Below are 16,792 nucleotides of genomic sequence, written 5' to 3'. Positions count from 1 at the left end.
TTTAATGGCTTTGGAAGGCATAAAATTTCCGTTTGTTAGAATTTTCCAGTATTATTGGCCTATATATGCTGCCCTCCTCCAATTGACCAGAGTGCCTTCCTCGCCCATTACAGACAACAACCACTGCAGAGATGCAGCCACATCACTGATTGCCTGGAGTCATGTGTAGGCCAGATGAGGTAGCAATGACAAACTTCCTAGCCTAAAAAGAATTTAGTGAACCAGAGAGGCTGTTACAACGATCAACAGCCATTTCATGGTTACCAGCTTTCAATTCCGGATATGCTGACTAAGTTTAAATTCCACTAGCTAATGTGCTGGGATTTGAAACCAGATCCTCACAGTCTTAGCTTTGGCCTCTGGGTTATTAGTCCAATGATACTACTGCTATGCCACACTACTCTCAAGAAGCAAATTTCTGCAATTATGTTATTCAAATATGTCCATATACAGTCACTATGTGTAGAAATGACCAGCAAATTTATAAACTGAAATGTTCATACAAGAAGGTCATTGTCATTTGTTTTACAAATGATTTTTTAAAAACAGCAAGTCTTCCATTTGCAACACCCTATGTAGAATTTCAAATTCATTTTCATAAGAACAAGCTAGAATATGTGGGGATAGAAATTTATTTTGGACTATACGGAGTAAACTTCATTTGTACATCTGCCCAACATTCTGCACATATGCATTGGTGATATGCATTGACACTCAAGGTTAACTTCCGATTACACTTTATCTTTCTTGACAACAGTTCTTGGATTTCTGAACTTGACCTTCGAGACGGAAGATTCCTAACAAATAGGTTTTGGAACTCAATGTTGTTACCATGCATATTCATTGATATTGATTAGTATGCAAAAAGGGGCTAGAATCAGTTATATATAAACCTCAAAATCTCACAGTAAACAACTTTGCAAAGTTGTTCTCTTATTACATTACACAAAATAGCCAAAAATTTTGTATTTATGCCAATGATACCAAAAACAAAGCATACTACACTGGTTTAAATAGATGTACTAAATTATATTGCCACTTCCAATGTCAATTTCAATGAAAACTTGAAATGTAGCCCATTGCAAGACACAACTGAACAGATAGCTTACATAATAAAATGTGAGGCTGGATGAACACAGCAGGCCAAGCAGCATCTCAGGAGCACAAAAGCTGACGTTTTGGGCCTAGACCCTTCATCAGAGAGGGGGATGGGGAGAGGGAACTGGAATAAATAGGGAGAGAGGGGGAGGCGGACCGAAGATGGAGAGCAAAGAAGATAGGTGGAGAGAGTATAGGTGGGGAGGTAGGGAGGGGATAGGTCAGTCCAGGGAAGACGGACAGGTCAAGGAGGTGGGATGAGGTTAGTAGGTAGCTGGGGGTGCGGCTTGGGGTGGGAGGAAGGGATGGGTGAGAGGAAGCACCGGTTAGGGAGGCAGAGACAGGTTGGACTGGTTTTGGGATGCAGTGGGTGGTGGGGGGGGGGGGAAGAGCTGGGCTGGTTGTGTGGTGCAGTGGGGGGAGGGGACGAACTGGGCTGGTTTAGGGATGCAGTAGGGGAAGGGGAGATTTTGAAACTGGTGAAGTCCACATTGATACCATATGGCTGCAGGGTTCCCAGGCGGAATATGAGTTGCTGTTCCTGCAACCTTCGGGTGGCATCATTGTGGCACTGCAGGAGGCCCATGATGGACATGTCATCTAGAGAATGGGAGGGGGAGTGGAAATGGTTTGCGCCTGGGAGGTGCAGTTGTTTGTTGCGAACTGAGCGGAGGTGTTCTGCAAAGCGGTCCCCAAGCCTCCGCTTGGTTTCCCCAATGTAGAGGAAGCTGCACCGGGTACAGTGGATGCAGTATACCACATTGGCAGATGTGCAGGTGAACCTCTGCTTAATGTGGAATGTCATCTTGGGGCCTGGGAACCCTGCAGCCATATGGTATCAATGTGGACTTCACCAGTTTCAAAATCTCCCCTTCCCCTACTGCATCCCTAAACCAGCCCAGTTCGTCCCCTCCCCCCACTGCACCACACAACCAGCCCAGCTCTTCCCCCCCACCCACTGCATCCAAAAACCAGTCCAACCTGTCTCTGCCTCCCTAACCGGTTCTTCCTCTCACCCATCCCTTCCTCCCACCCCAAGCCGCACCCTCAGCTACCTACTAACCTCATCCCACCTCCTTGACCTGTCCGTCTTCCGTGGACTGACCTATCCCCTCCCTACCTATCTTCTTTACTCTCCATCTTCGGTCCGCCTCCCCCTCTCTCCCTATTTATTCCAGTTCCCTCTCCCCATCCCCCTCTCTGATGAAGGGTCTAGGCCCGAAACGTCAGCTTTTGTGCTCCTGAGATGCTGCTTGGCCTGCTGTGTTCATCCAGCCTCACATTTTATTATCTTGGAATTCTCCAGCATCTGCAGTTCCCATTATCTCAGATAGCTTACATAACCTGGTTCATAACTGCAATGGGCAGAAGAATTGAGAGACTTTATTTGGTGATCAAAGGAAGTCAGTCATGTTAATACAAGATAATTTATACAACCAACATTAATATACTACCGCAAATATTTGCAATGATCTTACTTGGAAGTGTAACAACGGATTGTACTGCTGCAAATGGGCCAGCAATGCCCGTAGATTCAAGACTTGCATCATCCTCAGTTGACAAACAAAGCCTTTTGTGCAGGGGTTCTTGATTTTCCTCAGATTCTAAATCTACATATAATAGATAGGAAAGTACTTAAAGGAAAATATTATAATAAATTTTAGAAAACCTTTATTATCATTAATTATACAGTACAAAAACATTAAACATAAGCAGCAGGATAGACAGTGCTGTAATGGAACATAACCTCAAGCAAATGACAGGTTCTCAAATTAGGAAATGCACTAAAAAACCAAGAGTTGCCCTGCAGGAAAAGGAGATTTTGATGGTTTATTTACGGAATGGGGAAACTTACAAGGAGAAGCAAGTCATTTTGATCCTTCTTATTATCTGAATCAAAAGTAACTTTGTTCAGCGACTGTCAAAGCATTGCCCCTAGACAATGCTGTTAAAGCTGTGATCTGTTTTGTTTAGTTGAAACAGGCATGTGTTCTTCCTGTCTGCAAAAGGCAGGGCCATGTCAATTACCACATGTAGTTTCCACAAAGCACAAGTATGCCACACTGCAAGTCCAACTATTCTTAGAACATTCAGGATTAGTTAATAAATTTTGTCCAATCACTGAATCGCTTCAAATGTTTTTAGACAGAACGAACATGTACACATATTGTTCATCCAGCCTCACACTTTGTTATCTTGGATTCTCCAGCATCTGCAGTTCCCATTATCTCTGTACACATATTGCGCCCGCTATTGAACACAATAAATGACAACCATCCTCAGGAAGGACATACTAGCCCTGGAGCGTGTTCAGCGGAGATTCACACGGATGATCCCTGGAAAGGTAGGTTTAACGTATGATGAATGGCTAAGGATCCTGGGATTGTACCTCATTAGAGTTTAGAAGGCTGGGAGGAGATCTAATAGAAACTTACAAGATAATGTATGGTTTAGAAGGGGTGGACGCTAGGAAGTTGTTTCCATTAGGCGGGGAGACTAGGACCCGTGGGCACAGCCTTAAAATTAGAGGGGGTAAATTTAAAACTGAAATGAGACGACATTTCTTCAGCCAGAGAGTGGTGGGCTTGTGGAATTCATTGCCACGGAGTGCAGCAGAGGCCGGGATGTTGGATGCCTTCAAGGCAGAGATCGACAAATTCTTGATCTCAGAAGGAATCAAGGGCTATGGGGAGAGTGCAGGGAAGTGGAGTTGAAATGCCCATCAGCCACGATTTAAATGGCAGAGTGGACTTGATGGGCCGAATGGCCTTAGTTCCACTCCTATGTTTTATGGTCTTCTCTGGTTCACTTCTCAAGATCTGTGCCTTGGCCAATCCAACGTCAAACTGTAAGGATGATCATTTTTAAAAAGCTTGATAGTAAACTGTCAGTTATCATCCAACAGATGCTCCATGGCAACACCTTGACCAGAGTGTACTTACCAACCTAATCACTTTCTACTCATACAGTAGAAGTTAATTGCTTTGTCTATACACTGGCATTTCTCACGAGGTGCCCTGATGACTACAAAATGAAGTGTTTTGACAAAATGTCTCTTTTTTTTAAAAAAATCAAGACACAACTGCTATTCTTACTTACAGTGTTACCATATAGTGTGTCAAACCTTTGGATTTATAGGTAGATCTCATCGAGACCTGAATTTGGCACATTTTGTTGTAATTTGAGTTCTTGGGCTGGTCTTATCTGACTATTCTCACCGTAACTGTCTTGATTGGCTAAAATCATATTAAACACATGAAGCTGTTCCCTCAGAATTTTGCCTATAGCTTGCTGAATGTACCTCTGAATTTTAGGAACATTCAACAAACATGCTGGCATATATTATTTGTATATCCCTGACTAGAGGGATTGGGGCTTAAGGTCCAGAAGTTGTGAAGGAAGTGAACTTGTTCCAGTTTGCTTTCAAAACTTTAGCAAAGAAAAACATGAATCTTGAGTTAAAAGATAATAACCACAAATGCTGTACGCCATCTCTCTTCATGGGCGTAACATCACCCACATCTTTACTACTTCAGCCCAGGTGCTGCTGAAACCTTCATCCATCTCTTTTCTCACTTATTCACTTGGCTACTCCAAAAGTGCCCTCAGATGGTGTCCCAACCTCCACCCTCAGTACAGCCATAATAATGCTAGTAATACCCCACCTGACACCAATTTCCATTTGCCATACGCTTGCCAATACCTGTTGACCGATACTAACTCCTATAACGTCCAACATTTTTCTACTTATGTTTCCATTGCTTCATGACCTTATCCCTCATATCACTGTCATCTCCTCTGGTCCTACAGCTTCCACCTCCAGACATCCTCAAGCCCCTATCCTCCAACTCAGTCTTTGTAGTTGCCAGCCTTCACACTGGTAGTCATATTTTTAGAAGGATGTATTTTGCCTGCATCAACACATCTTGCTGCAATTAAACATCACCATGTTTAAGGGAAATTTGCAAAGGAAAAGAGACAGAAACGGGAGAAGGATTAAAATGTTACTTCACTCCAAACATACATTAAGCAATTTACAAAAGGAACAGACTTTTAGTTTTAGAGAAGTACATGTAAACATTGAAAATAAAACGGATAACTCAACTTACCGTTTTGAGGGCAATGTAAGATCAGATTGCCTTCTGTATCCTGGCCTATGGTTACTGCTCTGATTGTTTCCAAGGTAACTGTGCCAGATTCGTCTTCAATTGTGTTCATACTCAATCTGAACAATAAAAAAGACAAAAATTTTAATATACATGTATCATGAAACAATTTGGTATTTATGAATATCTTATTACATTCAACGTAATAAATAAATACAAGTTATTACTGGTTCAAAAATAAATGTTGGCTAGAATTCAGCAGAATTCCCTCTTTTCCTATCAGAAAAATAAAGAGGCTTTTTGCTGTTTACATATGCACTTCCATTGGGTCTAGATTTAAAGTTTCATCTGAAAGGTACTATCTTTTGAGAATGTACACACTCTCAGTACTGAACTGAAAGAGTTCAGAAATGACACGGTCCATTTCTGGATTGGGCCTTTGACATTCCGGTCAAAACTGAGATACAAGTGTTGCCAGCTGGAAATACGATATTCCTGGTGGCACCATAACATTCAGATACATAATTCCTTCTCTCAATGAAGCTGTGACATACATTATTGCCAGTTTGAGAGAAGATGATTGACCTTCAGTACATTAAGTGGTGAATATTTATACCTTAAGTTTTTTTTCCAAATTCCTGGAATTTTGTACATCGGGACTAACAAATATCCTCATGTAGAGAGAAGGCACTTATTCACTTGTGAGACATGGGTGTGGCTGGCCAGCCAACATCTATTGCCTGTTACTAACTTGAATTGGGTGGCTTGCTGAACTATTTCAGAGGGCAGTTGCAAGTGAACCACATGTGGCTGTGGATCTGAAGTCACATGTAGGCCAAACCAGATGAGGACAGCAGATTTCCCTCCCAGGAAGACATTAGTGAGCCAAATGTGTCTGACAGGTGGCAATGGTTTCAGAGTTATTAGCTGATTCATAATTCTAGATTTTGTTTTAAACGGAATTCAAATTGTACCATCCTCTGTGGCAGGACTGGCACCAGGGTCCCCAGAACAGTAAACTAAAAAAATACAACAGCAGATACTGGAAATCAGAAACAATGGAAAAACTCAGCAGATCTGGCAACATCTGTGGAGAGAAAGCTGAGTTAACGTTTCAGGGCTACTGATCCTTCTTCAGAATGCAGTTTTTCCAGCTACTTCTGCTTTTGTCCCCACAACATTAGGTGAGCTTCTGGCTTAATAGATTAGCAATAACACAATGAGGCCACTGCTTCCGGCTTGACAGCAACTATATTTACTAGCGTAGTAAAACCGACTTTGTAGCTGCCAGACAGATCAAGTTGAATGTCTAAAAACAATTGTTATACAATAATTTGAGAAATTATTGACATAATGGCACTACAAACTGTCTTGAGACAGAATACTCCGAGTCCTTGCTCATCCTAGCTGGTGACTTCAAACAGGCAAGCCTCAATACTGAGCTACCAAAACACCATCAACATGTCTCCTGTCCCACCAGAAGTCCGAACATCCTTGACCATTGCCACAAAACCAAAAAGGAGCCTACCACTCCATCCCCTGTCACATTTTGGAAAATTAGATCACAATGCTCCCCTCCTCCTCCTAGCTTAAAAAGCAGAAACTGAAGCACGAGGACCCAGTAAGAAAGTAGTGCAGAGATAGTCTGAGGCAACAAAACGGCCTCTATGGGACTGCTTAGAGTCAGTGGACTGGTCCAAATTCAAGGGCTCAGTAGCCAACCTGAATGAATATGCCACTACCTTTACAGATTTCATTGGTACAGTCATACAGCATGGAAACGGATCCTTTTGTCTAACCAAGATAATAAAATGTGAGGCTGGATGAACACAGCAGGCCAAGCAGCATCTCAGGAGCACAAAAGCTGACGTTTTGGGCCTAGACCCTTCATCAGAGCTCTGCCACCAGGAATATCGTATTTCCAGCTGGCAACACTTGTATCTCAGTTTTGACCGGAATGTCAAAAACGTCAGCTTTTGTGCTCCTGAGATGCTGCTTGGCCTGCTGTGTTCATCCAGCCTCACATTTTATTACCTTGGAATTCTCCAGCATCTGCAGTTCCCATTATCTCTTCTGTCTAACCAGTCCACATCAACCATGTTCCCAAATTAAAGTAGTGTCGCCTGCCTGCACTGACCCATATCCCTCCAAACTTTTCTTATTCATGTAGTTAATCAAAATGCCTTTTAAACATTTTAACTGTACCTGCATCCACCACTTTCTCTGGCAGTTTATTCCACACACGAACCACTCTCTGTGTAAAATAAGTTATCCCTCATGTCCTTTTTAAATCTTTCTGCCCTTACCTTAAAAATATGCCATCTAGTTTTGAACTCCCTCACCCTAGGGAAAAGATCCTCGACATTCACCTTATCTACGGCCTTCATGATTTCGTAAATCTCAAAGTTCACTCCTCAAACTTCAGTGAAAAGTGCCCCAGCCTTTCCATTCTATTGTTATAGCTCAAACCCTCCATTATACATTCTAGTATGTCCTTTCTGAACCTTCTCCAGTTTAATAATAACCTTCTTATAACAGGGTGAAGAGAAGGGCAGAACAAAACTCCAGAAGAGGCCTCACTTACGTGTTATACAACCTCAATGACATTTCCAACTCCTCCACTCAGAAGTGTGAACAATGAAGACAAGTATGCTAAATGCCTTCTTAATTACCCTGTCTATCTGCGATGCAAATTTCAGAGAATTACATACCTGAATCTCAAGGTTTCTCTGATCTACAACACTAGCCAAAGCCATACAATTAACTGGATAAACCCTGTCCTTGTTAGTGTTACCACAATGCAATAGATCACATTTATCCAAATTAAACTCCATCTGCTGTCCTCAGCGCATTGACTCAATTGATCGAGATCTCTTTGTATTCTTAGATAGCCCTCCTCACTGTCTACGATACCAACAGTTTCAGTGTTGTCTGCAAACTTATTAACGATGCCTGCTATGTTTTCATCCAAATTATTTATGTAAATAACAAACAAAACAGACCCAGTGCATATCTCTGTGGAACACTGCTGGTCACAGGCCTCCAATTCGATAAACAACCCTGCACCACCACCCTCTGTTTCCTACCATAAAACCAACTGGCAAGCTCACTCTGAATCCCATGTAATCTAACTTACTAATTTACCATGAGGAACCTCTTGTCAAAGGCTTTACTAAAGTCCATGTAAACAATGTCTACCGCTGTGATAAAATAGATCAGGACTAAGAATATGGTGGTAGCTCAGTATTGTAGATCGTAGGGGCTGGTTAGCTCAGTTGACTTAACAGCTAATTTATGATGCAAAGTGATGCCAACAGCACCGATTCAATTCCCACACCGACTAAGGTTATCATAAAAGGTCCCACCTTCTCAACCTTGCCGCTCACCAAAGATATTGTAACACTTAGGTTAAACCCACCAGTCATCTCTCAGGGTGCAGCCCTCTGAGGCATAGCAACTTCCTCACAGAATACTGCAGAAGTCTGCGTTATTTATTATAACTGGCAAATTGGACAGCCCGTTTGTGTGGCTTTCTGAATCACTTCAGAAAATGTTTAATTCACAGAGAACTTTATCCAGTCAAGAAAGCTTAACCTGCAACTCCATTTATTTCATTTGACGTAGCAAAGCTCAGTGTAATATTGGAAACAAATTTAATAGTCCACAATCAGAGTAAGTCTGAGAACTACACAGCTGAATCTCACGTAGAAGGCGGACTTCTGTTGAGCTGATGGCATTGCCTTTCACACTTGAATCGAAGGTAGTACTCTTTTTAAAAATAAAGAGATTTGTGTTAGCTGATTTCCCTCAGTCATTTAAGAGTTTCACTTTCATAGCCAAATTGTTGCTCGTTTTTCATTAAATTATAACAATAAACCAACGCAGTGCAGTCCTCTGGGAATTCTGCATGCTCTGAATCCTTTGACGGGGAAGTTGAAGGTTTAACAAACTTGCCAATATCCTGTACAAAACCATTCTAATTGCACCATTGAACAGCTTAGCTGTGGAATTGGTAGTTTCAAGATATTAGCAAAAGTTTATTTGCAAACAGTGGTCAATTATGCCAACTGTTCCCAACTGATCAAGGGTCCAGATTCAAGTTGGAGAAATATCTGATTTCAGTAGTTGAACACAACGTTAAGTAGCAAGACAACTGGCTACTTAATAGTTGAGCATATATTTTAAAGGAAACAAAGGCAAGTGTTTATAGGACACCTTTCAAGACTTCAGGAGTCTCAACACAGTTTATACTCAATGTATTGAAATTTCTAAAATGCTGTCAATGTTGTAATGTAGGAAAGGTGGCAGCCAATTTACTCACACCAAGTTTCCATAAATAGCAATGTAATAATGACCGAATAATTAATTTTTGTAACGTTGATTGGGGGATAGATATTGGTCAGGATCTCAGGGTTACTCATAAGCACTTCTTCAAAATAGTGCCAAAGGACCTTTAATGCTCACCCATGGAGTAGATGGACCGACAATTTAACAGCTCATTCCCATGTTGCCAGGGTTGGAGGGTTCAAGCTATAGGGAGAGGTTGAATAAGCTGGGGCTGTTTTCCCTGGCTTTTTGGAGGCTGACAGGTGACCTTATAGAGGTTTATAAAATCATGAAGGGCACAGATTGGGTGAGTAGCCAAGATCTTTTTCTCATTATGGGAGAATCCAAAACTAGAGGGCGTAGGTTTATGCAAAGGGCGGGGGAAATGATACAAAAAAAGGACCTAGGATGCAATATAATAAAACGTGAGGCTGGATGAACACAGCAGGCCAAGCAGCATCTCACCTATACTGCATCCACTGTACCCGGTGCGGCTTCCTCTACATTGGGGAAACCAAGCGGAGGCTTGGGGATCGCTTTGCAGAACACCTCCGCTCAGTTCGCAACAAACAACTGCACCTCCCAGTTGCAAACCATTTCCACTCCCCCTCCCATTCTCTAGATGACATGTCCATCATGGGCCTCCTGCACTGCCACAATGATGCCACCCGAAGGTTGCAGGAACAGCAACTCATATTCCGCCTGGGAACCCTGCAGCCATATGGTATCAATGTGGACTTCACCAGTTTCAAAATCTCCCCTTCCCCTACTGCATCCCTAAACCAGCCCAGTTCGTCCCCTCCCCCCACTGCACCACACAACCAGCCCAGCTCTTCCCCCCCACCCACTGCATCCCAAAACCAGTCCAACCTGTCTCTGCCTCCCTAACCGGCTCTTCCTCTCACCCATCCCTTCCTCCCACCCCAAGCCGCACCCCCAGCTACCTACTAACCTCATCCCACCTCCTTGACCTGTCCGTCTTCCCTGGACTGACCTATCCCCTCCCTACCTCCCCACCTATACTCTCTCCACCTATCTTCCTTACTCTCCATCTTCGGTCCGCCTCCCCCTCTCTCCCTATTTATTCCAGTTCCCTCTCCCCATCCCCCTCTCTGATGAAGGGTCTAGGCCCGAAACGTCAGCTTTTGTGCTCCTGAGATGCTGCTTGGCCTGCTGTGTTCATCCAGCCTCACATTTTATTATCTTGGAATTCTCCAGCATCTGCAGTTCCCATTATCTCCTCCTAGGATGCAATGTTTTCTTGTAGAAGGAATGAGCTGTCACAGGTGGTGAAGGCTGGTACAATTACAAACATTTAAAACACATCTGGATGAGCACATGAATAGGAATGATTTAAAGGGATAAGGGCCAAATGGGACTAGATTAATTTAGGATATCTGGGTGGCATGGACTAGTCAGACCATTGAGTGCATATATGTGCTGTACAACTCACGACTCTGGAGGAGGACTTGAAACCATAACCTTCTAATTCAGAGGTGACAGTACTATATGCTGAGCAATGGCTGGTATTAGTGATAATAGGAACTGCAGATGCTGGAGAATCCAAGATTACAAAGTGTGGAGCTGGATGAACACAGCAGGCCAAGCAGCATCTCAGGAGCACAAAAACTGAGGTTTCGGGCCTAGACCCTTCAGAGAGGGGACTGAAATAAATAGGGAGAGAGGCTGAGGCGGACCGAAGATGGAGAGCTGAAGATGGCTGGTATTACATGGTTCTGGTTCCCTCTGGTGTTCACCACAGTCCAAACAGGTAATTCACTACCATTTACTTTTATGAAGGACATACATTTTCTACAGCATACAGGGAGGCACTAGAGCTATTTCTTGAGGCCGCACTTGGAGTATTGCGTACAGTTCTGGTTACCGCATTATAAGAAGGATGTGGAAGCTTTGGAAAGGGTGCAGAGGAGATTTACTAGGATGTTGCCTGGTATGGAGGGAAGGTCTTACGAGGAAAGGCTGAGGGACTTGAGGCTGTTTTCGTGAGAGAGAAGAAGGTTGAGAGGTGACTTAATTGAAACATATAAAATAATCAGAGGGTTAGATAGGGTGGATAGGGAGAGCCTTTTTCCTAGGATGGTGATGGTGAGCACGAGGGGGCATAGCTTTAAATTGAGGGGTGAAAGATATCGGACAGATGTCAAAGGTAGTTTCTTTACTCAGAGAGTAGTAAGGGAATGGAACGCTTTGCCTGCAACAGTTGTAGATTCGCCAACTTTAGGTACATTTAATTCGTCATTGGATGAGCATATGGACGTACATGGAATAGTGTAGGCTAGATGGGCTTGAGATCGGTATGACAGGTCGGCACAACATCGAGGGCCGAAGGGCCTGTACTGTGCTGTAATGTTCTATGTTCTATAAATATTTGTAAGAACAAAACTTAGCGAAGTAGAACAGCAAAGTTCCATATTAGCTTATGGAATTTTGTCACGTAATATGAAGCTCTGATAAACATCTGAGCAGTAATTTTGAACTGTCTTTTGGCATCAGTAATTGCTTTGTAAAATTAGGTAAGTACTTTTTACAAGCTGTGCTGAGTTTCAGCAATATTTTGCAGCAAGTACCAAAACCGACTTCCGTGAGATAAAATAGTGAAATAGTGTAAATCTGAAAGTAAAATCAAAAATGCTAGAAATACTTCGCAGGTCTGGCGGCATCAGTGGAGAGAGAAACTGAGTTAACATTTCAGGTTGATAACCTCTCATCAGAACTAGGAAAGTTAGAGTAGTAACAGATTTTAGTAGATGAAAAGTGGAGGATAGAAATAAGAACAAAAGAAAAATTCTGTGGTGGACAGGAAATTGAAGAGATTAAATAGCAAACATTTGGCAGTGCAAGGCCAAGAAGTGAGGAGATAGGTTCGGAAAAAAGTGTAAAGAGGACTTGTGAATGGCAGAGTGCTGAAGAACAGCTGACATCTCAATCAACAGGAAAATTAATTGTGAAAGAAAAGTCAAAACTTGTATAGAGAATAAAACAACAACAAAATGCAGACAGAGATTATAGTCTGAATTTGCTGACCAAAATGTTGAACCTAAAGTTTGCAAAGCACTTAAACAAAAAGCAAAGTACTGTTTCATGAGCTTATGTGAGCCTCAGTGAAACACTAAGGTCACTGCCAAAGCAACTGAAGAAATAAAATCTGGTAGATGGAGCATACCATGAGAAATTGAGATCATTTGTTCACTTTGGCAGGAAGAATGAAACTAAAGGTTATTGAGGGTCAATTGGGGTGAGAAATTCAGAACACAATCAGATCAGCCATGATGTTACTGCATGGTGGAGCGGACTTGAAAGGTCTACTTCTGCTCTTAAATTCATATATTCACAAAATATCACGAGCAGTTGTAATTATTAGGATTTAGTTTGCTGATTAAAAGGAAGGTTTATATTTTTATATAAGCATCAACCATTTAAGCAATAATGCAATTGCCAAAGTCAAAATAAACAGAAAATTGTAATAAAATGGAATCAACTGTCTTAGGTTCAGAAGTGCATTCATCTTTGTTGAGATATTTAACAAGAATCAACAATGCTAAAGTCAGTTTAATGACTCCCCAAAAGATTATCAACTGCTGTAGAGAAGAAAGACAAACAACTGTTTTCACGGTCATAAAAGTCACTTTTCACACTGTAGATCTGAGCCAGACCTGCAGTCAGTATGTCAGCACTTATGAGATCTTTATAGTAATAACTATGTGCTTGTTATTTTTCATTAAACCAAAGACCCATCGCAGCCCAGTAACAATCTCCTACAACGTCTTCTATCAGACAGAAGATGCAAAAGCCTGAACACACACATCAACAGGATCAGAAACACCTTCTTCCTAGCCATTATTAGACTGATGAATGGACTCTTTAGTATAAAATGATGCTGATCTTGCTATCATTGCTCTCGCCTAGCACACGCCCAGTGCAATGTAACCTGTATGCCTTTAACTCCTCTTGATCTATACATCCTTTGCTTACTATGATCTGCCTGTACCACTTGTAAACAAAGCTTTTCAGTATATTTCAGTACATGTGACAATAAATAAATCAATATCTAATCTTCCTATCATGCATAGGACTTGGAGGAATATTCTTGTTTAAATATTTAATCCTTAAGATTGTGTCACTTTTTTCCCCCCACACAAATTATCTACTCTTCCAATTTGGTTATCTTTAAAGACCATCCTTCGGCTGACCTTCAGACATCTTGGCTCCATGGAATATTCCTTAAAAAAGCCTGTATTATTACTTGGGGTTAAATAACTATATTAATCTTTCTAGAACCATGCTTAATGCCCAGATTTTTAAAAACAAGATATATATTGCATTGCTTAGAAACATTGTTATGATGTGGAGTTGGGATGGACAAAGTCCAAAGTCACACGACAGCAGGTTATAGCCCAACAGATTTAAAAATCAAAGCTTCTGGAGCACTGCTTCCTCAACAAGCATTTGTAGATACATTCCATTTTGTTCAAAAAGCACACAATTTAGAGACAATGTTGTGCTTTATAAATTCTTACCGAAAAATAAAACCGGTCTAACTGCAAACTAAAACAGATTCTAAATAAGGCCTCATACCTAACATTGCATTGTCTGACCTAAAATGTCAACTCTTCCTTACACTGATAAAGCCTGTAGTTCTTTCAGGACTGTGGCTCAAAAGGAACTTGGGGATTTACATATACATACTAATTAATTAAAACTTTCTAATTGACTGAAGATTTGACAGCATCTCCAGTTTGTTTAGTACATCCTCAATGGGTTGAACATTTGATCTTTTACTTATAAATTCTGTATCTGATACCACCTCTCTCACTCACACCTGAAGGAGTGAAGCTCTGAAAGCTTGATTTCAAAATAATCTGTTGAACAAGAACCTGGTGTCATGTGATTTCTGACTTCAAGTGAAGTGGAGAGAATTGCACAGGCAGAGAGATAATTACAAGATGATTTCAGGTAATGAGCATCAAAAGATAAATACAAACACTGTGCATGGAGAGTCAACAGGATAAATAAAAAGTCTCTGCAGGTGAAGTAAAAGTGTCAAATGGTGTGAGTAAACTGACAATAGCTGAAACATAGAACATTACATCACAGTACAGGCCCTTCGACCCTCGATATTGTGCCGTCCTGTCATACCAATCTCAAGCCCATCTGACCTACACTATTCCATGTACGTCCATATGCTTGTCCAATGATGACTTAAATGTGCTTAAAGTTGGCGAATCTACTACTGTTGCAGGCAAAGCGTTCCATTTCCTTACTACTCTCTGAGTAAAGAAACTACCTCTGACACCTGTCCTATATCTTTACCCCTCAATTTAAAGCTATGCCCCCTCGTGCTCGCCATCACCATCCTAAGAAAAAGGCTCTCCCTATCCACACTATCTAACACATCCATCCTAGGACAAGTCAAACAGAGACACGCATGAGAATTCCTAGAAGCATGGAGTTCCGGTTGGAATGCCATCAACAAACACATTGATTTGGAGCCAATCTACTACCCTCTGAGAAAAAGAACAGGAAATGACATCACCAACCCAAGGAAACCTAAACAGATAAATAGGAAGCGGGACATAACACCAGCGCTTCAGTGGAGGCTCACTGTTGATGTTACCTAGAATGGTGATGAAACATCTGAAAACTAACCTTCTAGCTCTGCAAGCAAACTCACATCCATAATTTTGATTTTTTTGGAATATAACTTGGTATTGTGTGACTTCTGACTTATAAACATTTATTGTATTGTGTAATTTTATTGCTGTGATTATCATGCTGAGATTTCATTTCCCCATACTATCTGACTAAAAAGCTTAAATTGGATCTTGATCAGATGGGCCAATGAGTGACAGATGGAGTTTAATTTAGATAAATGAGGTGCTGCATTTTGGAAAGGCACATCATGGCAGGACTTATAGGCTTAATGATAAGGTCCTGGGGAAGCTTGGTGTGCAGGTTCATAGTTCCTTGAAAGTGGAGTCACATGCAGATAGGATAGAGAAGGTGTTTGGTATGCTCAATCAGTGCATTGAGTACAGGAGTTGGGAAGTCATGTTGTGGGTGTACGGGACATTGATTTGACCACTATTGGAATATTGTGTACAATTCCAGTGTCCTTGTTATAAGAAGGATGTTGTGAAACTTGAAAGGGTTCAGGTAAGATTTACAAAGATGTTGCCAGGGTTGGAGCTTTCGGGAGAGGCTGAACAGACTAGGGCAACTTTCCATGGATTGTTGGAAACTGAGTAGTAACCTTTATAGGGATTTATAAAGTCATGTGAGGCATGGATAGGGTAAAGAGACAAGGTCTTCCCCCTGGGGGGTGGGCCAAAACTCGAGGGCACAGGGAAAGACGTAAAAGGGACCGAAGAGGTAACTTTTTCCATGAAGAGGGTGGTGTGTGTATGGAATGAGCTGCCAGAGGAACTGGTACAACATTTAAAAGACATCTGGAAGGGTATATAAATAGAAAGGGTTTGAGATGGATATGGGCCAAATGCTGGTGAATGGCACCAGATTTATTTAGGATATCTGGTCAACATGGATGAATTGAACCAAATGATCTGCTTACATGCTATATATCTGACTCAGGTTTATCACCCACCTCTTTGTAAAAATGCCAAGAAGAAATCTGGATAGAAATCCATACAAAACTAGACTATCCACAAATAAAAAATTGCTCTTAGACTGAAGGAAAAAACATTCCCAAGGTAGCACTTTGAGTTCCTGGGCAAATAGATGCATTTGGCATTTAAACACCAAAATACTGAAGATGCTGGAAATCTGAAATAAAAACAAAATGCTGGAGAAACTCAGGATAATAAAATGCGAGGCTGGATGAACACAGCAGGCCCAGCAGCATCTCAGGAGCACAAAAGCTGATGTTTCGGGCCTGGACCCTTCATCAGAGAGGGGGACGGGGTGAGGGTTCTGGAATAAATAGGGAAAGAGGGGGAGGCGGACCGAAGATGGAGAGAAAAGAAGATAGGTGGAGAGGAGAGTATAGGTGGGGAGTAGGGAGGGTATAGGTCAGGCCGGGGAAGACGGACAGGTCAAGGAGGTGGAACGAGGTTAGTAGGTAGGAGATGGAGGTGCGGCTTGGGGTGGGAGGAAGGGATGGGTGAGAGGAAGAACAGGTGAGGGAGGCAGAGACAGGTTGGACTGGTTTTGGGATGCAGTGGTGGAGGGGAAGAGCTGGGCTGGTTGTGTGGTGCAGTGGGTGGAGTGGGTAGAGTTCTCGATCA

The 16,792-nt window shown here is 41.9% G+C and overlaps 1 protein-coding gene across 4 annotated transcripts in view; it reads right to left on the bottom strand.

Annotated features, from left to right (window-relative positions):
* The window catches only part of dmtf1 (cyclin D binding myb-like transcription factor 1), a 56,990-nt gene that overhangs the window by 32,391 nt on the left and 7,807 nt on the right, over positions 1-16,792 (bottom strand). For all 4 annotated transcript variants that reach the window (XR_009447245.1, XM_059654818.1, XM_059654820.1 and 1 more), the window contains exons 2-3: positions 5,208-5,323; positions 2,577-2,708 (exon numbers count right to left, since the gene is read on the bottom strand). Coding sequence is in view for 3 of the 4 variants with exons in the window: in XM_059654818.1 (XP_059510801.1) it covers positions 2,577-2,708; positions 5,208-5,316 (241 nt within the window). In the remaining variant the exon portion in view is untranslated. The remainder of the gene's footprint in view (positions 1-2,576; positions 2,709-5,207; positions 5,324-16,792) is intronic.

This window comes from Stegostoma tigrinum, chromosome 25, assembly GCF_030684315.1.
Source record: "Stegostoma tigrinum isolate sSteTig4 chromosome 25, sSteTig4.hap1, whole genome shotgun sequence".
NCBI classification, from domain to species: domain Eukaryota; kingdom Metazoa; phylum Chordata; class Chondrichthyes; order Orectolobiformes; family Stegostomatidae; genus Stegostoma; species Stegostoma tigrinum.
This window is presented reverse-complemented; position numbering and strand designations above follow the sequence as displayed.